This window comes from Coturnix japonica, chromosome 1 (assembly GCF_001577835.2).
Source record: "Coturnix japonica isolate 7356 chromosome 1, Coturnix japonica 2.1, whole genome shotgun sequence".
Lineage (NCBI taxonomy): Eukaryota > Metazoa > Chordata > Aves > Galliformes > Phasianidae > Coturnix > Coturnix japonica.
In genome coordinates, this window is record NC_029516.1 from 31,987,595 (window position 1) to 32,011,616 (window position 24,022).

Genomic DNA, 24,022 nt, shown 5'->3' on the forward strand with positions numbered 1-24,022 from the left:
TCTTTCCTTTGAAAGGTTTATGAACAATTTGAAGATTCTTTAAGCTTAATTTAAATGCTCTGTTCTTTACAGCGGAGCTCTGGAATAACGCTTATTTGTCACAAACTTTATGTTCTCCTCGGTCTTTAAGCAAAGATGTTTTGCAGTATTGTGTTTCTCAGTGTTGCAATATCTGGACTTGAAAAATCAGAGAAGTGTGGGTGTTTTGTCTTTCTTTAAATACCCTCCAAAACCATTTATTTTTTCAGGATCTTGAGTCATCAGGCAGAGGGTGGGTTCCTGTTTTCAATGAGACGTTCTTTAGGGAGAGATTTGTGAATGGAGAAAGGAATGCCTTCATAATTCTGCTGTGTTCACTTTGGCCTCAAGAAATGCTAGTTCTGCATAACATACTCCACAGTTTCATTGTTTTAAGAAAGTTCACTGCCACCAGAATTGATTTTCTTTGAGACTGTGGTGTGAGGTGAATTCTTTCATTTGAAAAACAGCGTAGTTGGCAATTAATTTGTGCAGTTGTTTTGGCTACTGTAACACGGCGGGGTAGAGCAGGAAGGGCGTGCTCCTGGAATCTTGGACACAGAGCGAAATCAAAGTGGAATTCACAGTTCCTTCTTTGGTCAGTACACGCTATGTCTTCATATTACGTGGCATCTTTATGCTTCTATATCTAGCAGAGCAGATACACCAACCACTCGCACACAGTACGGATGTCTATATATTAAACTCAGTTGCCATAAACTCTTCAAGACCAGGTTGGACAGGGCTCTGGGCAACCTGATCTAGTGAAGGTGTATGTTTGGTGGCCCTGCCAGGCAGGGGGGTTGGAACTACATGATCCTTGAGGTCCCTTCCAAGCCGGGTCATTCTGTGATTCTGTGTGACTCTGTAAACTGAACTCACTGCTTGTAATGAGGCCAACACAACAAAGATATTCGGCACTATTGTTGTGCCTTCCAGAAGCATGGTGGCAATTAGAAATTGTCTGATTTCTTCCTTTTCTAAAACGAATTAGTTTATTTTGATCTAACAGGCCCTGAACTTTAATCCAGTACATGCTGTAAGCCCCATACAGCTAGTGGGTTCTATACAGCTAGTGGGGAGCAGCACATCCCCTAGGGCTGACCTGTTTGTGTCAGTGGTGCTCACTGACGGGGTCTTGTTGCTCACACGTCCTGTCAGTGTGGAGCTCTGCTGTCCTCTCATTAACTGCAAAGATTATGACAGCAGGGCTGCAGTCAGGATCAGTGTTGATGCAAACACGTTGTACTTCATATACTTCATGTGCTTAATACTTAGAAATCTATTTCATAGTTTGAATTTCAGCTCCTTTAACATCATGCTAGAAATGCATGTTTTGCTCCTTGAAAGCCTTTTTAGTTTCTCATCAGTTTTATTTCTTCTGCTGAGTTTTCATGCCTATACTTTGACTAGAGGCAGTACTGAGGGGCAGCGTTTTCTCTTATCCTCATCTCGTTCGTTTCCAGCTTTGTGCCCTGGGAAAGGACCCGTGCTGGAGTTCGAGCTGGTGCCATAGAACTGCCCCAGATATCTGTGCGTTACTCTGAACGTCCCACTGATGTTACTTGGGCAACTTCAGCCCTAAGGGCGTTTTTCTCCTTTAAGTTACTGAACCCACCCGGGCTGATGGTGCCGCCTCCTCACCCCGCACTCCCCGCCCCGGGCGCAGCCGCAGTGCAGCCGCAGCCATCACGGCCGGAAGAGCGGCCTCTGTTTCCGTGAGAGGGGCGGGCACCGGCGGGAAGGCTCGAGCGGGGCCGGGCCGCCATGGACAAGTGAGTAGGGGCGGTGGTTCGGGTTCCCCGCTGTCCTTCGTCCTCATGGGCACCGGGTGGGTTAATGGTGGTGGCGCCGCGCGGCCCTGCTGGGCAGCGAGGCCTTTCGTGTGGCTGAGGCCTCCCCGCGGCCCTCGGCTGATGTCGGCCCTGTGTTTATAAATGCCTAATGGGATCAAATGGATGAGGTTTCAACCCCCTGCTATGTGCAGGGTCACCAACCAGCAGCCCAGGCTGCACAGAGCCACATCCAGCCTGGCCTTGAATGCCTGCAGGGATGGGCATCCACAGCCTCCTTGGGCAACCTGTTCCAGTGCGTCTCCACTTCCTGAGGGAAAAAATTCCTCCTAATATCTAACCTAAACCTCCCCTGTCTTAGGTTAAAACCATCCTCACTTCTATCTCTGTCCACTCTGGTAAACAGCCATTCCCCCTTCTGTGTTTACATTCCCTTTAAATAATGGAAGGCCACAATGAGGTCTCCCCAGGGCCTTCTCTTTTCCAAGCTAAACAAGCCCAGTTCCCTCAACCTTCCTTCATAGGAGGGCTGCTGATCATCTTAGTGGCCCTCCTGTGGACCCGCTCCAAGATTTCCGCATCTTTCTTGTGCTGGTGCCCCAGGCCTGGACAGAGAACTCCAGATGGAACCTCACAAGAGGGGGACAATCACCTCCCCCTCCCTGCTGACCACTCCTTTTTTAATGCAGCCTGTTGGCCTTCCAGGCAGCAAGCACACACTGCTGGCTCTTGTCCAGATCCTATGATTCTTCTGGTTTTCTCTTTCTCCAGCACAATTCCTATGTTTTGGTTGGTTGGATTTGTTTGTAATTGCTGCTCATGGACAGAATAGACATTTGTACCTATGATTCAGATATCAATCGCTACTTGGGAATGTTAATTTCTCTTTAACTGGGGTTTTGAATCACTGCTGTGAAGTTACCAGCATTTGAAAGAAAGGATTAGCTAAAGAGAATAACATTGTAATGTATGTTTTTCTTGGAGGTGTTTGCTTACTTTGTGTCTGTGTTCCTGTTTTCCAGAAACAGTTTTGGAGACGTACTGTCACCCATCACTACGGAGGTGGCCAGGCCTGGCTGGAAACTAGGCTCTCAGAAAAGAGTTTGCAGTATCCTTTTTCTGCAGAGGCTTTTTATTTTCTGTTCAGCTGTTGCATGCTGTATTCGTGATGTCCTTATATTCCTGCTTTTTTCAGCAGCACAGTGCATTATTTGGCCTTCTCAGGAGAACTTAAGAATAAGATAAGAGATGTAGTGACTTGCTTTGTCACAGAGTATCTCTTCTGGATGGAAATTCTCCCCTCCTTTTTCCCTCTGTTGTTTTCATAAATCACAAACCATGTCAAACCTGCCATAGTTATCTATATCTTGGAATGGTTTGTTCACTGGACTTCGATAAGAGATTGTGAGAATGCCTGTATAGTCAGTTCTTGCCTATGTCTAGATTGATTTTTCTCTCTCTGTTAAAGGAATGTATTTGTCTTTAGGTTTATATGTGCTCTGCATGGAAGATTAGAGCTAAAGAGTATTTCTTAACTTGTTAATCAACCAGTTATTACATCCCTGGATGACAGCATGGGAAGTATGACGCCCAAAGGCCAGATAATTCCACGAACTCCCAGTTCGTTGTTTCGCCAGCCATGTAAGTCTTATTTTGTTTTTTATTACATAGTTAAAAGGAGTAATATGCTTATAAACTGACTGCTTCAGCTCTGGGACGTCCAGCACAAAAAGGATGTAGAGCTGTGGGTGCAGGTCCACAGGAGGTCACAATTCTAAACTAAAACTGGGAGATCTGAAATTGACATTAAAAGTTCTTTACTCGGTGGGTGGTGAAGCAGTGGGACCAGTTGCCATGAAAAGTCTGGATATCCCATCCCTGGAGATGTTCAGGGCCAGGTTGGATGGGGCCGTGGGCAACCTAATCTTGTAAATGGCAGCCATGCCTACAGCAGGGGGTTGGAAAACTGGGTGGTCTTTATGGTCTGTTCCAACCAAACCACTCTGTAATTCCCAATGGAACTGAAATGACAATAGGTGCACTTTGTCTTTAGGTTTATATGTGCTCTGCTTGGAAGATTAGTGCTTCAGAATGCTCCAGACTTATTCATACATATATAGCCTTAGCATAACTAGATGCGTAGACTATTAAGTTCCATAATTCATTATTAACTTCATTATTTCAAAATACTTAGGTCTAAGACTCATATTTCTTTTCTGATTGGTATTTCTGGGTTTCAAGCATTCTGATGGCAAGAAAATACTTACAGACAGAAGCAAGTTATTCCTCCATCTGGTTGATCTGTCTGTTGCATGTCTGAGTAGGATTTCATAAACACTTTAGTCTCCATTGTGATCAGGAGTTCTGTGATAGAGCATTGTGGCCTTAAAGACTGTTTGTAGCAGGACACGGGGAAATGGTTTTAAGTTAAAAGAGGGAAGATTTAGGTTGGACGTTAGGGGGAAGTTCTTCACTAGGAGAGTGGTTAGGCCCTGGAACAGGCTGCCCAGTGAGGTTGTGGATGCCCCGTCCTTGGAGGTGTTCAAGACCAGGTTGGACGGGGCCCTGGGCAACCTGATCTAGTAAAGGTGTATGTTTGGTGGCCCTGCCAGGCAGGGGGGTTGGAACTACATGATCCTTGAGGTCCCTTCCAACCCGGGTCATTCTGTGATTCTGTAAAGAAAGCTCTCTGTCTTCCAGTTATTGCATCCCGAAGCTCTCAGAAGCAGACAGACTCACCTACCGTCCTGGGAGCTGCAGGGAAATCTTCTCTGATTCTGCAGAATTCTGGTCTGCTTGGCAATCAATCCATGGTAAGGCAGTTAGAGCACATTTTTTCCTTTAGCTCCTGTGAAACTTCAAGGTAGCTACAAGTTTATTGTGTCTCTGTGGAGTTTACACCAGGGACAAACTGCTTGTGGAACAAGCTTACTCTTATTACTGCTTCTATTGAATCTTAATGCTAGTTTTATTTATTACTGTGATGTTCTTTGAGATGATGTAGTGACGAATGAAGAGTTTTTAGGCCTTCTTAAATGCCCCATATGTGTTAAGTCTTTAAATCATCAATTTTTGACTGCAGAAATCTTGACTTCACTTGCTTATGGATTCCTCAAAGATGATTGTTCTGTCAGCAAATCGAACCTGGAGATTTTTTCTTATTTTAGCACTCTAGATTTAGTTTCATTCGCATGTTAATGTTTGAGCTTCAAAGAGCAAGCTCTTCTGATTACTTTTCAGATGACGTTAGTTGTCTTCTGTGGTAACATGTTTGGTAAAACAGTGATTAAAGAAGTCATCAGTAGGTACATCTGAACTATTTTATCTGTTTACCTTTAAATTGAATCAAGACAATATGTTTTTCTGTATGTGAATTTTAATTCGTTTTACCTTTTGGTTGGTTTATAGTTTGTGGCAGCCCATTTGTTTCATTAAGACATGTGGCTCTGGAGCCTATTGACTGTTGATCAGCACTGATAAAGTGCTTCATAGTAGCACTCTTCCTGTGATTCAGAGCCTCTTGACATTCTGTAAATAGCATTTTGAGAGTATTTAGTGCTCTGACCTGAGTCCAGTATAGTTCAGCAGGAGGAAGCTTGGGGCTAGACAGTGGCTTTCATAGGAGGTTGATGGAAAAAGGACTTAGAATTATGTCTTGTCTCAGTGCACTTGCTGGTAGATTACAGCACTCGTCAGACTCTTTTCTATTTCCCACAGGGAGCTGAAATATTTTTTTCTGGAGCTGATTTATATTTGCTCAGTGGTCTGAACGTTTAGGAGTGCTGTAGCATTATGTTCTGGCTGGATAGAGGGCAAAAATGGCAGAGAGAAATCAGGCAGGTGAAACACTATAGGTAGGAACTGGGGCATAAAGAGAAGAACAACACATCTATGTCTGCAGTTTTTGGATGTGCAGAAGAAACTTGCAGCAGTGTTGTCTGATTATCTGTTCTTTCTGGTTTGGACTGAGGATATTTTAACAGCCACGAAAAATAATCAGCTGTTGTCATATCCCTGGGTCTCGGTCTGGCGTTAATTGCTGCTGAGAAAGCCATTGCTGTCATGAAAAAAGATGTAGGAAACTATCCTGTTTGTATAGTGTACGCATAGTCTCTTTTCTCTTTTGGCCATTTTGCTCCCTTCTGTTAGATAGGCTTCCCCTAAAATACACCCAAGAAAGTCTGGTTTTGCCTTGTTCTCTGCTTGAATATTCTTGCATTTTCTCTTTAAAGATGTTTAAAGATGTCAGTGGTTCTAAGCTGCACCAGGGGAGATTCAGGCTGGGCATTAGGAAATATTACTTCTCATGGGTGGTCAGGCATTGGAATGGACTGCCCAGGGAAGTGGTGGAGTCACTGACCCTGGGGGTGTTCAAGAAACATTTGGATGTTGTGTTGAGAGATATGATTTAGCTGGGAAGTGTTGGTGATGGTTGGACTAGATGATCTTCTAGGTCTTTTCCAGCCTTGATAATTCTGTGTGATTCTGTATTGCTTCATTCAATCAGTATTTTGATCAGTTCACTAGGAAGATAGAAAGACTGAAATAAACGGTTCTGGTTCAAACTTTATCTATTTAGTTTAATTCTTCACAGCTGCTTCACAACTTAGTCAACAAAATACTAAGTTAATAAAATGTTTAACATAACAGACTATATCCTTTGATGGAGTTATGTATGCTTTAAGGTGAAAAAATGGTACAGAGGAATGTAAAATGCAGGGTCTGATTACATTGGCGTATACACTTGTTATTTCGTGGGGAAAAAAAAGGAGAATGTTCTTTTTCCAGATTAAAATTTTAATCTTTTGAGAACAGTTCATTAAAATCATAGTTGTGTCTTAATTAAATACAGTTATTTCATTATTCACTCTTTTGAGTTGCTCTGTTTGTACCATTCATATTGAATGACAGTACCTTGGAGCTAGCCTTGTAGTAATCTGAGTTTGCTGTTTGTTTTCTTTATATTGTTTTGCTTTTAGTTGGATGACAGTAACTGGACGGCAATGCTCTCACCTCAGCAGACAGGAATGTTTGCAAATCTAGACATGACGGAAGATGTCACCACAAGTGCTGTACTGTTACGTGAGGATGATCCTGGGGAAGCTGGTGAGATGCTCTGAGGCTTTCATCACAATTGAACACATACGTGTTTTTGTTTTCCTGTATCTTCTCACTTAGATATTCCTATGCCAGAAGCAGAATAGTTTAAAGAGTTCAGAAAGTTAGCTTTTCTAGTTATTGAACTTGCTGACACAAATGGGATGCTGTGGTGAAGTAATACACAAATTGAATTCTCTGTGGAGACATAGAAGCAGGTTTGTCTTTAAAACTTGGATGACAGATTTACAGCAGATGTTTAATAATTATTTTATTTATCTCAAAGCTTCTATATATCTTTTTATATTAGCTGATGAATTCTTCTGACTTTATGAGGTATAAACAGTTCATATCATCACTGTCCTTGCTAACATTTATTAGTGATGAGATACCTTGGCATCAGAAGGATTCTTCTTTTAGTGTTGGTATTTTTAACCACAACATGTCTTAAATGGCTTTCTTCTTCTTCTGTTTATTCTAGCTACTATGAGCATGTACTCAGATTTTCTGCATTCCTTCCTGAAACATACATCAACGACCATTTTCGATCTCGTGGATGAGTATGAAAATATATGTAATAATCAGGTAAATAGTTTGCTTTGATGGGTCTTTTATTATTTGTTTTAATTTACCATCAACATACACACAGACACAGAATTGTCGGGGTTGGAAGGGACCTCTAGAGATCATTGAGTCCAACCCCCCTGCCAAAGCAGGTTCCCTACACCACGTCACACAGGTAGGCGTCCAGTCGGGTCTTGAATATCTCCAGAGAAGGAGACTCCACCACAACCCTGGGCAGCCTGTTCCAGTGCTCCGTCACCCTCACTGTAAAGAAGTACTTCCACACATCCGTGCGGAACTTCCCATGCTGTACTTTCATCCCATTACCCCTAGTCCTGTCCCCACGCATGTTACTGTGGTGGTCTAGGAGCTTTCTACTGCATTCCTAGCAAACTGGCAGTAGAGTTCTCAACGTCAGCTTTAAGAAGTCTGTTTATTTAAATAACAGACTATTGACTGATGGTCCGTTATCAGCAGGGATTATAAAAATAAAAATGATGAGCACTATTGACTGTGTATGTGCTTCCTTACCTCAGGTGAACATACTGGGGAAGATAGTTTACAGAGCAACTCCTGGACAGCAGAAGTTTTCAAAGACCGCCAGTGTCTTGTGGCTTCTCAAGCAGGAGATGGTAACGTGGAGACTGTTGTCCTCACTTTATAGGTAATTTCTTTGAAAAGCCCATTGCCTCTTCACACTGAGATAACCTTAGACATATTGCATGCGAGAGAATAAGTACAGAGTAAAGGAACTAAGTGCCTATTTCTTTATCTGTTTATGGACCTAACTGCTGATCGTGATGCCTATTCACTATCTATTTATGGGAGTTGAAAGTTGTTAACAGCCCTGTTGCTACTTCCTTAACTTGTAGTATTTTTAAACACTTGAAAGGTATTCTTAGTGCTTTTGCTTTTATTCTGCATTCTCCTGAATTGTTTCAGCGTTATTTTGGTAGTTAAGGTTTTTCACTTTTATTTCTAGAGACAGAATACAGTCTGCACTGGAAGATGAAACTGCCTTTGAAATCACAGTAAGTTTGAGGGAGAAAAATAGTATTACTGTTTTTAAAGGATGCATTTTAAAGCTATAGTCTTGTGTTATATTTTTTTAATAAGCTCAGTATTGCAGCCACTCAAAATTCAAAGATAAAAGAAAGTAAAGATGAGATTGATTTAATAACTATCAAGATAAATACTAAATTATTCTATATATAGTTAAATTCACCTTTTATGATATATTTGATTCCAAATTGAGAATGCTGGCTTAAACATTTGTATCAAGTGTATTTTGTTTTATTTCACCGAGTATTCCTCATGCCCTTGGAAAATCAACTGGAAATAACGATAGATTTATATTTAAAAGTTGTATCCGTAGTGATAATGTTCCCTGGGGCAGAGATGATTCTGCTTTGCCTAGAAGAACATGTGGTCTCAAGCTGTCTGGTGCTCTGCAATCCTGATTCCAGTTTATCTCAAGAGAAATCAAGTTTTTGGAGTGTTCTTGTTTCAGCTGTAGTCTTCTTGTCTGTGTCAATGCAGTGCTTCCAGCCTTTGCTGCCAGAATGTGCCTGGGAAGACAAAACAAGAAGTAAAGCAACTCAGCCTTTGTGAAATTTACGATTGTAGTTGCTTTTTTCTCAGTCATGAAATAGCTTCCTCCTTGATTCCCACTGCTGAGTTGTCAGTGCTTTTAAATTAAACTCTGCTCTGCCAAAAAGAGTCTCTTCCTATCTGTCTTTTTTAGATAAACGCTTGTATTCTTCAGCCTTTGTTGTAAGAAGTCCAACTTAATGCAGGAGAGCAACAAGAAAGACCAGGGTTCTGGGCTGGTGTGTGTATTTAGTTTTGTTTTCCATTTGTTCGTGTCTAGTGCTCGTATGAGCTCTGTAAAAATGTCTGGCCTTCTCAACATACAAAGTAGTAAACTGGATTTGTGGTAATGTGAGAGCAGTCAATGGAGTTGATGGATCTACTGTGTAAAATCTTTCTGTGACCACACATTTGAATCGTATTATCAATCTTAGTGTGACAGAAAGTAGAGCATCCAAATAAAACAGATGTGTGGCATCATCTGTTTCTGAAAAAGGACAGGGTAGGGGGTGAATGCCAAGTCAATTTTGGAAGTTAAAAACTGTTCAGATTGATGTTTCTATGGTAAGTTTTCTTTTCCACCAAGTGATGATGAAGTTTTTCTCAATAGGTTTTAAATGCAAGCGAAAAGATGAATGTAGACAACTTGTTTCAGAAAGATGCTCTTGTTCGACAAAGCCAGGTAAGAGAATTTTTGTGGTGAGAACGGAAATAGATGAGTAAACACTTAAATATTTATGAAACTAATGTTACATCAGCTTTAGAAAATATGAGCTCTGTGTATTTTATTAAGCTGTGTCAAGTAACTATTTCTTTATATTCATCTAGGCCTGTGCAGCAATATTGCTCCTTGATTTCTAGAGATCAGAAATATTTCAGGCTGGGCTGGAGAGCATAGAAGGCTGAGAACTGTTCCAATTTGGATCATCTGCAACTGTTGTTACTAATTAAGGAGCTATTAAATAGTGCAGTAGTAACTGCAGCATCTAGTGAGAAATATATCAAGTGCCAAAACAAGCTTCAAACTGGGCACTTAAGTTGAGCTTTTTCTTAGGATATGTACGCCTTGGATTACTGTGTAGATATCAAATAGATTCAGAGATGAGAGAAAGATGGAGTATTATTTATTGTGTGTTTGTTCTAAAAAAAGCTATTGAATTTCATTCCAGCTGGTGGTAGATTGGCTAGAGAGCATCGCCAAGGATGAAATTGGGAACTTCTCTGATAATATTGAGTTTTACGCAAAATCTGTGTATTGGTGAGTTCAGACTTTTGATTGTATCCATGCTTCCTCAATTGTAATATTCACAGAACCAGACACAGAATCAGTCTAGAACCACCTAAGAAGTTGGTCCATTCATTCATTTTTCCTTAAATTCATTGATATGAAAAGTGAGCTACTCCCCAGTTTGGCTATGTCTTCTCAAAAGTCAGATACTGCCTTTGGGAGGAGCAGGTGACAGGAAGGTTGTGAAAACAATTTAATTTAGTTTTACATAGATGACAGTTTAATTTTTCATCAAAAAGACATCAAAAAGATGGTCAGCTGCTGATCAGCAGGTGATAAAACTGTTCTCATGTGTTTCTCTTCTGTGCTCAGTTCTTTGTCTGGCTTTTGAAGTTCGTGTCATCACTTTTTACCATTTATCCTTCACCAAAAGTAATTATTGTCATCTTTATTACCAGCCAAGGATTTTAAGGCAGTAGAGAGCAAAGTCTTCTTGATTCTAGTTCCTATTATAAGCATTGTTTTAAAGACAGGTGAACACAGGCTTCTGGAATCGTGTGTTCATCCTAAGTTGTATTTCTATCCAAGACCGATAATGCTGAACACTAATGGGAAATCTTGTTCATGCAGAAATGGATTAATAGTTCATATACATTGAAAGTGGTTTTGAAAGAAGTCAAAGCCACGTGCATTGATTCCAGTATTGTACTTCTAATGAAATTGTACGATAACACTGTTCATTGATGCACAAACCAAACCAAGCATTCCTTTCTTGTAACCCTATTCCAATTATCCAGAAATATTTTCTAATTTTAATGTCTTATTAAAATGTTTGCTATTAATCCCTTCTTTCTCTCAAAAACATTTCACTGCTCCCAGGGAGAATACGCTACATATCCTGAAGCAGCGACAGTTAAGTACATTCATTGGAAGTTCTCGACCTCTGGTAACAGAATTGGTAAGTGTTATTTAAATATAAGACTTGGTTTTGGGCATAAAAGCCATTCAAAATGCTTTGCACAGAACACATATGCTGTTTTCTAAAAATGGGTGGAACGGGGCAGTTTTTGGTATCTATAAATTGTTGTAGTATCTAAAAATGACAAGGCATTAAGTTGGAAAATCAGTACAGAAATGGTGAAGCAGTAAGGAGGTCGCTGATGAGAGGATATTAGTGAATGCCAAAGTTGGAAGTCGCTGGATGATTAATATAATGATTAAAATTATCAGATCTTGATATATTTGTTTTAAATAGAAGCAAGTACAACTAGTGTGAAAAGGCTGCTGAGAAGCTGGAGGAGTATAGACAGGTAGATTGATAAGCAGAAGGGGAGAGGGCTTTTAAGGTGGGAAGAGCTGGAAGATGAGAGGTTTGAGGCAGAGGCATAGTGATAAATAAGGAGATTACAGTTGATAGGAACAGTGACAGAAGAGGAATAAAGGAAATAAAGACAAGGAAGCATCATGCTAGAGATTATGTGGGCTGTATAACATGTTGTGCCAATATGAAAATGTGACTCTGAATTGTAAAACAGGACAGGAAATCATTGGAAGAGGCGGATACGCATTATTTGAATGGATGGATGGTTCCTTTTTTTCCTTGCAGGATCCAGATGCTCCCATTAGACAGAAACTGCCACTTGATGATTTGGATCGAGAAGACGATGCAAGATTACTGAAGTATCTCTTCACTCTTATCAGAGCAGGGATGACAGATGAGGTAAACCTCAGAAAATGAAAGAATATTCTCGGTTAAGTAGTTTAACTTGTTTAAAACCTTACTATTAAAGCTGTATGATTTGAATGGAGCTGAGGGAAAGTCATGGCATAGCATGTTACCTTTTTTTTTTTAACCTTTACTGTTTGGCCAGGTGTCTTTGTAAGGAAAAACCTCAAATAGACTGTATTGGAATATTCTAGAAAGCATACTATTCTCCATTCACCCTTTTACTATAATTCTGCTTCTTGGCTGCTCTACAGAATATACAATGCGTATACAAGTTGCGCCAGGGCAAGTTTAGGTTGGATATTAGGAAGAACTTCTTTACAGAAAGGGTAGTTAGGTACTGGAATAGGCTCCCCAGGGAGGTGGTTGAATCCCCATCCCTGGATGTGTTTAAGAGCCGTCTGGATGTGATGCTCAGGGATATGATTTAGTGTAGGGTTTTTAGAGTTAGGGTTCTGGTTAGGCTGCAATTGGATTTGATGGTCTTCAAGGTCTTTTCCAACCTGGGTAATTCTATGATTCTATATTTTGCCTTAATCCTTATCTGAGTAACATCTGGCAGTCCTGGTCCTAATGCTGTTCCAAGTAAAGATGTCCAGTTGTGAAGCAGCTTTTGTGATTTAACGTAACTAGCTGTACTGTGGTGTGGTCTGAGCTGGAAGCTCAGTCTTATACCAGGCTCTACAATTATATGACATTTGGAAAATGGAAAGGAAAAGGTACTTCAGATTCCTGTGTCTAAGACCTTAGATTAGAAAGTTGGTCACTTGCTGGTATTCTGTTCCCCTGTCCATTCATTGTTTGATAGTATGGGCACAAGTCCACGTTGCTTCAGAGGGGTATGAATATAAATCTTCAATTTCAGTTGCACTACGGTGTTCCTACTATCTGATAAGCATGGAGTCACTTATTCTCTGTTGAAAGAGTTAAAACCAAGAAACAGCCTTGGTTCCTTTATCTTACGATAGATAAAATATAGTATGTGAGCTTGACCATTGTCATTCCATGCTGTTCAAAATAGCTTCGAATTAAATCTCTTTGTTCTAGTGAGTAGGCTATTGATATCATGGGAAAGTTAGACGTGGTATTTTTAGCAGCACACAAGGGGTTTGGAAAGCTACGTCAATTAGAAAAGTAGGTGAAGAGATGGTTAAGGGATTTAAGCAACAAGGTGGTACTTTAAGCTTGTCAGAAGGACATGGAACAGCTGTTTAAGCCAGAAGGGTGAGACTGTAATGCATCTATCATACTTACAAGTAAGTATTGATAAAAACTTAAACATTTAATGAGAAACACACTGATTACATTTCATTACTTTGAAATTCTTCAGTTATTTTGAGTTTCAGGTTCTTTTTTGCCTAGTGCAATCCCTACACAAATGAATGATTTTAATAACGTTTGCATTTCTTCCCTTGAAGTCGATTGCAGAGAAAATCTATTATTTTTCAGGCCCAGCGCTTATGCAAACGATGCGGTCAGGCCTGGAGAGCTGCAACTTTGGAAGGATGGAAATTGTATCATGATCCCAACATAAATGGAGGTATTTACTTCCATCTGCATTTGAGAACTGTAAAAATAAGCAGAGGGTTTTCTCTTTAGCAAAGAGAATTAGCTCTTTATTTAATACTGAGGGTCTTTCTTGTGCCTAGAATATGTTTTACCATGTCTGTTGATCACATTTAACATGCATGAGATGATTTAATTGAAGGTATGAGTTCACTGAATCCACTTAACATAGTTAAGTCAATTTTTGGGTGTTTTTTTATACAAACATAGCAGCTAGGAAAACAGATGTCTAGGAATTCTGGACAGATCTTCACCACCACCATTCATGTCTCAGTACGTGTTTTCTCTATGTCAGAGAACCTTCTGCCTTCTATAATTATAGAATGGTTTGGGTTGGAAGGGACCTTTAAGACCATCTAGTTCCAACCTCCTGCTGCAGGCAGGGACACCTCGCTCTAGACCAGGTTGCTCACAGCCCTATCCAGCCTGGCCTTGAGTGCTTCCAGGTAGAGGACATCTGCAGCCTCACTGTTCAACCTGTTCCAGTGCCTCACCACTCTTAACAGTTAAGGATTTCTGATATCTGATCTAAATCTTCCCTCTTTCAGTTTAAAGCTATTCCAGTTTAAAGGCACTAAGCCAGCTAGCAAACATTTTATTGCTTATAGACTCCAAGATGGAGTCCATAAGCATTCCAAGATCTCTTGGAAGCCAAGAGATATAATAGGACTAAAGAGCTCTGCAAAGGTAAACGGAGGAAAAATACATGGTTTTATAGTATTTGGACTTTGCTAGATTTAGCAAAGGATTTATGAGCATGTCTGAGTGCTGTGCACACCTGAGACTGGAAGGCATAATGCTTTCCTGCTTTTCAAACCCTGATATCCCATTACTTTTATCTCGACTGGTGTCTTAGCCTTGTTTTGGAGTGTTGTTTTTATTATTATTATCCTTTGCAAACAGGAAACGAGGTCCGGCCTGTTGAAGGGAATCCATACAGATGCATTTGGAAAATATGTTGTTGGCGGATGGCTGAAGAGGTAAGATAATGTTAATTTGCTTGGTAGTCATGTGAAATGTTCAACTTCTTTGAACTATAACATGATTTTAAGTAAGCCTGCCTTCTTGGTTTACTGTCTGTGGGGATTTGCGGTTCATGTTTCTAAGAGGACTTCTGAAATAATATATTTTTCATGTAGATAAAACCTGCCCAATCAGCATCAATCTTTAAGGCTTTGGAAATGTCAGTTTTGTTTAGTTGAGAGTGAAGCTGCTGATGCTGGTTTTCATCTGGGCTCAGCTGAATGGGAAAGGAAAAACCATTGCTTTTCAACTTTTCAAGTGCATGGAACACTTAGTAATGGATTAGTCTCTAATAAAATGTAACTTATCAGGATGTGTTGGTGCTTTTTAACTCATGGGTAATTTTTCAACTGTTTATTTTAGGAGCAATTCAACAGATACGAGAGAGCAATCTATGCAGCACTCAGTGGAAACCTCAAGCAGGTATGTTAGGCCTCCTAGTACATGGTGTTCAGCACTTGTGAATTATTATATGTGATAATAACATCATAAAGACATTCTTCTTAATGTGCTTTCAAAAGCTTAGTAATCATGACAATAGCAATAACAGACATGGTCTGTGCAAGATTTTTCTGCCTTAATTAAATATACTTAATAGACTTTTTTAGTATTATTGTTGCTGACCCTCAGGGCAACCGGTTTTGATTTTGTTGTTTTAGATTTGAAATGTTAGTGTTATCTAAAAGCTTGTGCAGCCACTTTTCTGCCCATGCACCATATTCTGATTTGTCAGTGTAACCAAATTTCACTATTGATAGTTTCAAGTAGTTCTTCTTATGTGTTTGAATCCTCCAGGTATTTTCTGTGCTCTCCTTCTTCTAAGTACCGATGCTTTTTGTACATGTATGTAAATAAATCACTACTTAGGAGAAGGAACTGGATATGAAGTTTTAGCACAAAGACGGCAAATCAGAGAGTCATGGAATTGCTCAGGTTGGAAAAGACCTTAAAGATAATCGAGTCCAACCACAACCCAACCATATGACCCCATCTAACAACCCTCTGCTAAATCATGTCCCTGAGGAAAAAAAACTGATCCTAAGTTACAGTTGGTGTGTTTGGATTCTGATGGTTCTCCATCTCTAACATTTTGCTCTGTTCTGTTGCTTAAAATATGCAGCTTCTTCCAGTTTGTGACACGTGGGAGGACACCGTTTGGGCTTATTTCAGGGTCATGGTGGATACACTCGTGGAGCAGGAAATACGAACATCAGTAGTAAGTGCCGAGGAGGTGGAAGAGCTCCCGAGGGAGTATTTAGAAACCAAGTAAGTTTTAGGTAGCAGTTGTGTTCCTCCCCTCAACAAAGGATCGTTTCACAGTATTAAATGTAATGTTTGTGGTGTGGGGTTTTTTTTTAACCTTCTGTCTTCTACTTTAAAGCTGGACTTCAGAAAAAGTATTTGAAGAACTTCAGGCAACAGACAAGAAGGTATTTATTGCTGACAGTTTCTCCTCACTGTTGGCTATTTTAACTTACACAGTCCTTTGTGCTCCTCTATTTCATCAAACAGTGACTGGCTTTCTGTCCCTGTAATGTATTCTTCATTCAAATAGATTTTTCTGACACCTTTTAATGATGAAGAAGGTGCAGGTTTTGTCTTGTTTCTTATCTGCCAAACTAATTGAATGTGCTGAAGAAACAGCGGAGCACAAATTGCTGTCAGACGTGCAAAGCAGACAATGTAAATCGCATTATTAACACTCTGATAAAATGTGTGAAGAATGATTGCTTGGGGTTTTCTTTGTGGGAGGTTCGCATGTATATTTCAGAGCAGGTCTTTCAAAAGAAGTATGTATATTTTTAGTACACTGTGTTTGTCCTTTCATTTAAGCTGGAATAGATAAATTAGATGTTAATTTTTGTAAAGATTAAATTGAAACTGTATTAGATGGGGTCAAATGAAAAGCTTGCAGATGGAAGCAGCCAGCCAGGTACACTCAGCTGCCGTGGCCTTTCTGGTGCTGTGCTCACCAGCCAGTTTCATGGGTGCATTTGAATTGTGTTTCATGCCTTAGTTTCCCTACAGAAAAGATATATTCAAGTGAGTTTCACAGGCCTTTTCCCTAAAGATTCATAGACAGTGTTGCAGCTTTTATGACTTTGTAGAATCTATTCTAATACACAGTCATTCTGTTCAAAGCAAGAAGCCCTTATTCTTAGATCTCTATTATGAAAGCATTAACTTCACGGATCTATATTCCAGCTCTTTCAGTTTGCTGATATCCTTGTAATTGAAAATGGACATAGTGTGGGCAGTTTCTTTAATGCAGAAAACCCTTTGAACTTCTTTTTTTCCTCTAAGAAACCTTTGCTTTGTTTACAAATTTGCTTTTTTGTTTCTTTTTTTACCATGTTGTGCTGTTACCATGTTGTGCTGTAAGATTTTATTCACAGTTTGAACTCTCTCTTTTCCTCCCCAGAGAGTTATAGAGGAGAACCAAGAACACTATCGTGTGATTCAGAAATTCATTATACTGGGAGATGTGGATGGTGAGCTTTCCTCTAAGTGACTTTTAAATGCCAACTGGCTGCATTATCTCTGGTGATCTTTCCAGCAACTTCTGTGTGAAAGGATTTTAGAACTTAGGCAAACTCCACCTAAAAATGAAGCTGATTCTTTAATCAAGAGCTATAGAGAGTTTCTGCAGCTTGACCTACAAAGTAGTTTTTGAGGTGGTTGTGAAAACATGTAGATGATTCAGAATACAGGTGAGAATATCGCTGCATCTTTGTCTAAGAAATGCCAGAATGCATTTCTTACAGCAGAGATTAAAGCCAAACAGATGAATATTTGCCAAGCTGTCCCAGTTCTGTTTTATTGTGCATTTAAGGCTAAACTGTATTAGTTGAATAGATGCATAGTTTTGAAACACGTAGTTCATTGGGGTATGACTGATCCAGGTGTTGTTGGTGGTTACAGGTCTGATGGAGGAATTCAACAGATGGATTTCCAAAGACAGACACGTGCTTCCAGGGCACCTCCTTCGTTTCATGACGCACCTTATTCTGTTTTTCCGCACTTTGGGCCTGCAAACTAAGGTAAGTGTTAAGTTAGATTAACTTAAGAAGATCTTCTTCATAGAAGAGGATTCAATGATTCTATAATTCAAAGTTCTCCTAGCAATGTCTGCTCTTGGAATTAGGATGCATGTATTTAAATGCTCAAAATATGTACTGTAATGGTAAATGACTACCAGCCTGATGAGAAGCTATGTGCCTCCACTGTGTTTGTTGATATTGGATCCATTAAAAAAAAGCATCTCCTCCAGATCAGCTTTAAAAATGTTCTTTGGGGAAGGCAGATTTTATTTAGGAGCCTGTGTTGGAAACAAAGGACCTAACTCAAAATTCAAAGTCAGATTTACATACAGCAGCCAAAATACCCTGACCTCGGGCACTGCCCTTGGAACTGTATTTATTGTATTTCTGTATTTAGATGAATCCATATGAACTATAAGAATGTCAGATTATAAGAATCGGACAGAAGTCAGCCTGCATGGTTTTCTTCTAAACCCTTTGGTGAAGGATGTCACACTAATTTGTTCTTGCTTAAACATAAATATGCACAGACATGAGATAACCACAGCAGACTAAAATGATGGCTCTTCAGTAATCAACACTTGGTTCTTAGCTAAAGCTGTTCATGTTATTCAGGCTGTCCTTGGTATTTCCTGGTGTTCAGGGGTTGTTTGTTTTTATTGGTGGTGGGTTTTGCTACGTTCTCATTTAAAATTGAATTTCTATTTGTTTGCACTAAGGAGGAAGTCTCTGTTGAAGTCCTAAAGACCTACATCCAGGTAAGCCTTCAGAATGACATTTTGTTTTCTCTGATAGTTTAGATGTAAGGGAGGAAAAAAAAATGAGAGTAAATGTTACGTGGTGGCAAGAGTTAGTGCTCTCCTAATAGATGCATGGAAGCTTGCCTGAGTATGCAGCATTTCTGTCGGATGCTTAAGTATTATTGACTCTTCTTTGGAAGCTGAGAAATAAGTGGAGTCTTGTGTACGAGGGGGAAAAAAACCCACACAATTAGGAATCTGGGTTACACATGATTTAGTGTTCTTAACTTAGATGTGTGTACATAGAGGAACATTGTTTATTTTTAATATTTACTTTTATTCTTCAGCGGATGATATCAGAGAGGCACACAGACTTAATAGCTTTCTATGTCAGCCACCTGCCCCCTGAGCTGGCCGTTGCCCAGTACGCTCTGTTTCTAGAAGACGTTACTGAAAGCGATCAGCGCCACCACTGTCTTGAATTAGCAAAAGAAGCAGGTGAGATGTGCTCTGTATTAAAATATGTTTTCTACCTGTAACCTGGAATGGCAATTCTATTTCTAAAATAAGCTAAATATCACTTTTGCTTGTGGATTGTGTCCAAACATAGCAGAAATTAAATGCTAACTGCCTGTCTTAAATACATGCTCTGAAGTTTGACACACATATCTGCACGCAGGTCCCCAGCACAGACTGGTGTTTTCTGTTATCTCAGATATCATTCAACTAAAATACCTGCAATAAATTATGTATCTCAATAGCCTGTAATTTAGCGTGGCAGCGAGAGTGTGACCAGCCCAATAACAGTTACAGGCAGTAAGAAATAAGGTCCGTAGGCACAGTCTGGAATTCATTCAGCACTAAGTTTGAATTTCTGATCCCCGCTGTGTAATTCTCTGTTCACACAGGTCTGGATGTTGCAGCCATAACGAAAACTGTTGTTGAGAACATCCGCAAGAAGGATGCTGGGGATTTCAGCCACCATGATCATATGTTAGACACGGGCACGACAGAGGTGAGTGTGCTTTGTTGGGAGCTGTTCCGATCTGCAGTCAAGCACAGCGTCCTTCACCACATCTGTTCTGTATTTGTCTTTAAATACTGCTGGAATTGTCTTGAGAAGGTCTGTGAGAGTGTCTCACTCCAATTTAGGAGTGAGGCGAGGTTCTTTTGATATGTTATGCCCGGCGTGAGATTAAGAAGAAGAACATTCAAATGTTGATCCGACCAGTTTATTGGAAATAATAGACAATTGAGGGGACGGGGAAGGGAGAGCGACGAATACCAAAATTAGGGTGATGGGGAAGGGAAAGTAAGCGATAGAAAAAGGTAGAAAAGAGCAAGAATTACATTAAAGCGGGGAATAGTCACCTCCTGGAAGCAGCAGCGTCCCATAGCACGTTGTTAACGTTGGTCCGGGGCAAAATAAGCGTAGGGGAGAGCAGCAGCGGAGTAGCAGGCCGCAGATCGATGAAACACAGAGAAGATGGTCAGAGTAGCGAGGTCTCAGGAGGCAGAATCTCGAGCAGCAATCCCAGAAGAGATAATAGGCAGCAGTAGGACAATGGTGGAGGAATCTGAGGTCAGATACCTAGAAACCCTCAAACCGTGGTTCTTCAGCATGCAGGCATCTTCTTCAGCATGCAGGCGCTCGCGTAGAGAGGCATCTGATGACAGAAAACCTCCTTGTTTCCGTAGTGAGGCATCTGGTATCAGAAAACCTAAATTCGGGGTTTGTCCGTGCCCTTTTTATCCTTCTTTCCAGCCTTCGAGACATTTCGGGACGGCTCGGGTCAGAGTCTTGTGATTTCCTCAGAGATGTCAATCTTCCTTGAGATGAGCCAACACGAGAGAAAGACCACTTAAGGGCCATTAGTCCTCAGGGATGGCCATCTTCCTTGAGATAGGCCAACACAAAAAGATCACTTAAGGGCCATTGATCAGTATCTTATCTCCCTTTCGTAGCTCCCGGACTTGTCCATTTCCTAAACAAAGGGATTTCTCGAACCTTGGTTCCCGTGTATCTCAGACAAAAGGAGTCCTGGAACCTTGGCCAGGACTTGCCTGAACTTGTCCATTTCAGCAAACTTTGAGGCAGTAATGTAAAAAGCATGGCTTCTTACAGAGAGAAACATGCTTTTTGTGTGGCCAAGCAAGGAGATGAATGGCATCAATTCTTAACCTCTGTCTCTACATCTCTTTGATCTTCTGGGCTTGAGTTGTGTGTCACTAGTAGCGTGTCCCTGTGAGAGCACTAAGTGGAGCCTGAAGCCTGTGAAATAACTGTGATAAAATACGTTGTAGCTGAGAGTAGAGTGTTATTGTAGCTTCTAAGAGTTATGAGGATTAATACTTTGGATCTCAGCTGTACTTCATTCCATGTCCAAATGATACATTCCAGCTACTGCAGACATAGTCTGTGCCAACAGGTTCCTTGTCATCACCACCGAATGTCAGCTGGATCTAATTCAGTACTTAAGTGACAATGAGATACTATGAATAGCTGCCCTTCTATTTCCAGAATTTGGTCTGAAAATCTGGGAGGTATTTAGGAACGGATTTTTTGGATGAATTTTGACCATAGAGATTATTGCCGAAGCTTTTGAGACAAAAGGTGTGAATAAAGTGATTATTAGTACGTTGTAAGACTGTCCAGAGATCTCTGGAAACCTGTGTACTTCTTTGAGTGGATTTATTACACTTAATGCCACCTGTGTGTTGTAAATGTTAGTGACTCTAATAAATACATTGATTTTTACAGGCGGATCGGCTGAAAATAGATGTAATCGACTGGCTCGTATTTGATCCTGCACAGAGGGCTGAAGCACTCAAGCAGAGCAATGCTATCATGAGGAAGTTCTTGGGTACTCAACTTCACATATACCGTAGACTTTATACATGTTGGTTTTGTCTTCGTTGACTCTTGGCAATATGTTTGGTCTGGCTGTGCATCTTGTCTGTTAAAGGCATGGGTAATAGAGCAGAGCACTGTACGATGCACCTGTTTTCCTTATAGTGACTTAACTGCGATACGGTTTGTCAGTTTACGTAGGTCAAGTATGGAAATTGCAAAGCTGTTGATACTCAGTTCACATTCTTACAGCATCCAAGAAGCACGAAGCTGCAAAAGACGTGTTTGTGAAGATTCCTCAAGACTCTATAGCAGAAATATACAACCAATGGGAGGAGCAGGGAATAGAAGCCTCTCTTCCAGCTGAAGACGACAACGCTATAAGGGAACATTTATGTATACGGGCATATTTGGTGAGTTTTAAGTAAACTGTGTTTTGAGCTATTAATAAATAATAATAGAATCTTAATATAAATAATGGTGGCTTTGCTTTGGTGGTGACATTTTAAGTGTTACCCATTTGAGTCAACTTGTGATTCTTAGATACAATGCACCCGAAATGTTACAAAACAGTGAGAGCTCCTTTCTGCGCTCAATATGAACCAATGTCCAAACATTGTTTCCAATGCCATGCAGGAAGCCCATGAAATCTTCAATAAATGGTTCCAACACATGAACTCAGCTCCACAGAAGCCGCCTTTGTTGCCACAAGCGAGTTTCACTGAAAAAGTGGCCCATGAGCATAAAGAAAAAAAGTACGAGGTAGGTAAAAGCCCTTCACTGCAGGCATTTCTGTTCTTGCTTAGGAGACAACCTGAGTTTAATTTAGAATCATAGAATTACCCAGGTTGGAAAAGACCTCAAAGATCATCAAGTCCAACCGCAGCCTAACCATAGTACCCTAACTCTAACAACCCTCTGCTAAATCATATTACTGAGCACCACATCCAAACAGCTCTTAAACACATCCAGGGATGGCTCTTAAACACCTCCCTGGGGAGAATGAACCAGGAGTCTGCTCATTCCTTCTGCACTAGAGCTCTATTGATAAAATACTGTGTTTATGTGCCAGAAAGAGGGAGTACAAAACAGCACAATAGTCGAGCCGCTGCACGAGAAATTCTCATGCTTTTTTCCTGTGTGACTCAGATTTATTTGCAGTGCTGCATTATGTAATGGGTAAGCGTTCGTTATAATGTCTTGTTTATCAGCGTTGTGTTATAAATAAATCTGGGTACTTGATTCTCCTATTAACTCTTCTCTGGCTGAAGGTTCTAATCAGAATTAGAGCAGCATGAGTTGTTAGACACACGGTGAAGATTCTGCTCCAGTAGCCTACAAGTCACTGCCCAGCAGATCATTTCCTGTTTCTTTGCCAGGTGGACTATGGTATCTGGAAGAGTTTCTTGGATGGTCTTACGAGTGACGTCAAGGAGAAGATGTACAACGTGTTGCTGTTTGTTGATGGAGGATGGATGGTTGATGTTAGAGAGGTAAAATGATTTGTAATATCACGCCATGGAGCACAGAGTGCTGGGCTGTACCCAGCTGTACCCTTGTCATCCTTCTGTTTACTCACTAATAATTCTCTCTGGCCTCGCTGTCACCAGTTCTATGGCCACTTCACCTTCACATATAAATCTGGCAGTGCAGTTTAGGCATAGTCCCATTGGTTTGTTTTCTCTTTGACACTACAAATACCTTAATTATGTCTCCTTGTAAAGGTAGATGCCTGTAATATTAACATCTGCTGTGCTTTGCTAAGGATGCTGAGGAGGACCCTGAACGAACACACCAGATGATTCTGCTACGAAAGCTGTGCCTGCCCATGATGTGCTTCCTGCTGCACACGGTGCTGCACAGCACTGGGCAGTACCAGGAGTGCCTGCGGCTGGCAGACATGGTGGCATCCGAGCGACACAAGCTCTATACGGTGAGTTATTGAGGCAGCTTCAGGCAGCTTGGCTTCCAATTAAAAGATCCGTGGGTTGGACGTGAAAGAAGTTTCTGTACAGAGAGGAACTGAACATGCTGAGTTTCTTTGTCTCTTCCCATTCGCTGCACTGACATTAAACTGGTCAGTTCCCCAATATTTTGTGTAGTAGCTGAGACAGAGTTATCTGACACCCCTTGTGGGCTCTGAGCACTGACACCAGTCCCGGACCTAATGCTGTGAAATGCAGATCTGCTGTGGGCGCTCTGCTAGATGGGAAACCGGTGGAGACATTGAGTAGCTCAGCAAACCACCATTAACTTCGATAGCAGCACAATTCCTTGTGTATGAATCTTACTGGGCTACGTACTTGGTTTTATCCTCAGGTATTTTCAAAAGAAGAGCTCCGAAAATTCCTACAGAAGCTGAGGGAATCTTCTCTGATGCTTCTGGACCAGGACCTGGATCCCCTGGGGTATGAAATCCAGCCTTAGAATTTCCTGTAGATACCTGCACAAACTTCTGAACGTGAAGCCTGGGCACCGCCATCAGCATTGCTTCATTGTGTGATCCGTTCTGATCTCTGCTCCAAGAAGCGCAGCCATCAGCATTGCAATTCTGAGGCTGTGACCAATGTGGGAGGATATTTGTGACATGATCTATTTTGTAACTTTTTTTTTTTCTTAATAAACGTGCTTTATAAACAGACAGTGTTTGTTCATTCACGTCTGAGCTGACAGCGCACACAGAAAGGTGGTGCCGTGTGGATTTCTTTGGGTACGTGCTGAGGAGCCGCCTGTGGAGGGGAAGCGTTATTCAGCAGTACAGGAAAGTGCGGAGCTGCAGCTGGAA

General features: G+C 40.8%; 1 protein-coding gene across 3 annotated transcripts; it reads left to right on the forward strand.

Moving 5' to 3' along the window:
• The first annotated feature begins 1,661 nt into the window (after positions 1–1,661).
• Positions 1,662–23,878, forward strand: NUP107 (nucleoporin 107). Of its 3 annotated transcripts, none has more exons than XM_015856265.2 (28): positions 1,662–1,793; positions 2,834–2,919; positions 3,363–3,452; positions 4,497–4,624; positions 6,791–6,917; positions 7,390–7,493; positions 8,009–8,136; positions 8,455–8,503; positions 9,673–9,744; positions 10,232–10,320; positions 11,170–11,248; positions 11,897–12,010; positions 13,466–13,556; positions 14,486–14,562; positions 14,969–15,028; positions 15,726–15,871; positions 15,987–16,035; positions 17,028–17,097; positions 17,528–17,646; positions 18,366–18,404; positions 18,734–18,884; positions 19,295–19,401; positions 21,148–21,250; positions 21,490–21,650; positions 21,874–21,999; positions 22,617–22,730; positions 23,003–23,170; positions 23,557–23,878. In XM_015856265.2, the coding sequence occupies exons 1-28, from the start codon at positions 1,786–1,788 to the stop codon at positions 23,662–23,664; spliced, it is 2,763 nt and encodes a 920-aa protein (XP_015711751.1). In that variant the 5' UTR covers positions 1,662–1,785; the 3' UTR covers positions 23,665–23,878. The 3 variants fall into 3 exon arrangements, with proteins under 3 accessions (XP_015711751.1, XP_015711758.1, XP_032299352.1); XM_015856272.1 differs by having other exon boundaries at positions 4,512–4,624; positions 23,557–23,876; XM_032443461.1 differs by lacking the exon at positions 1,662–1,793 and adding an exon at positions 2,582–2,600 and having other exon boundaries at positions 23,557–23,876.
• Positions 23,879–24,022: the final 144 nt, after the last annotated feature.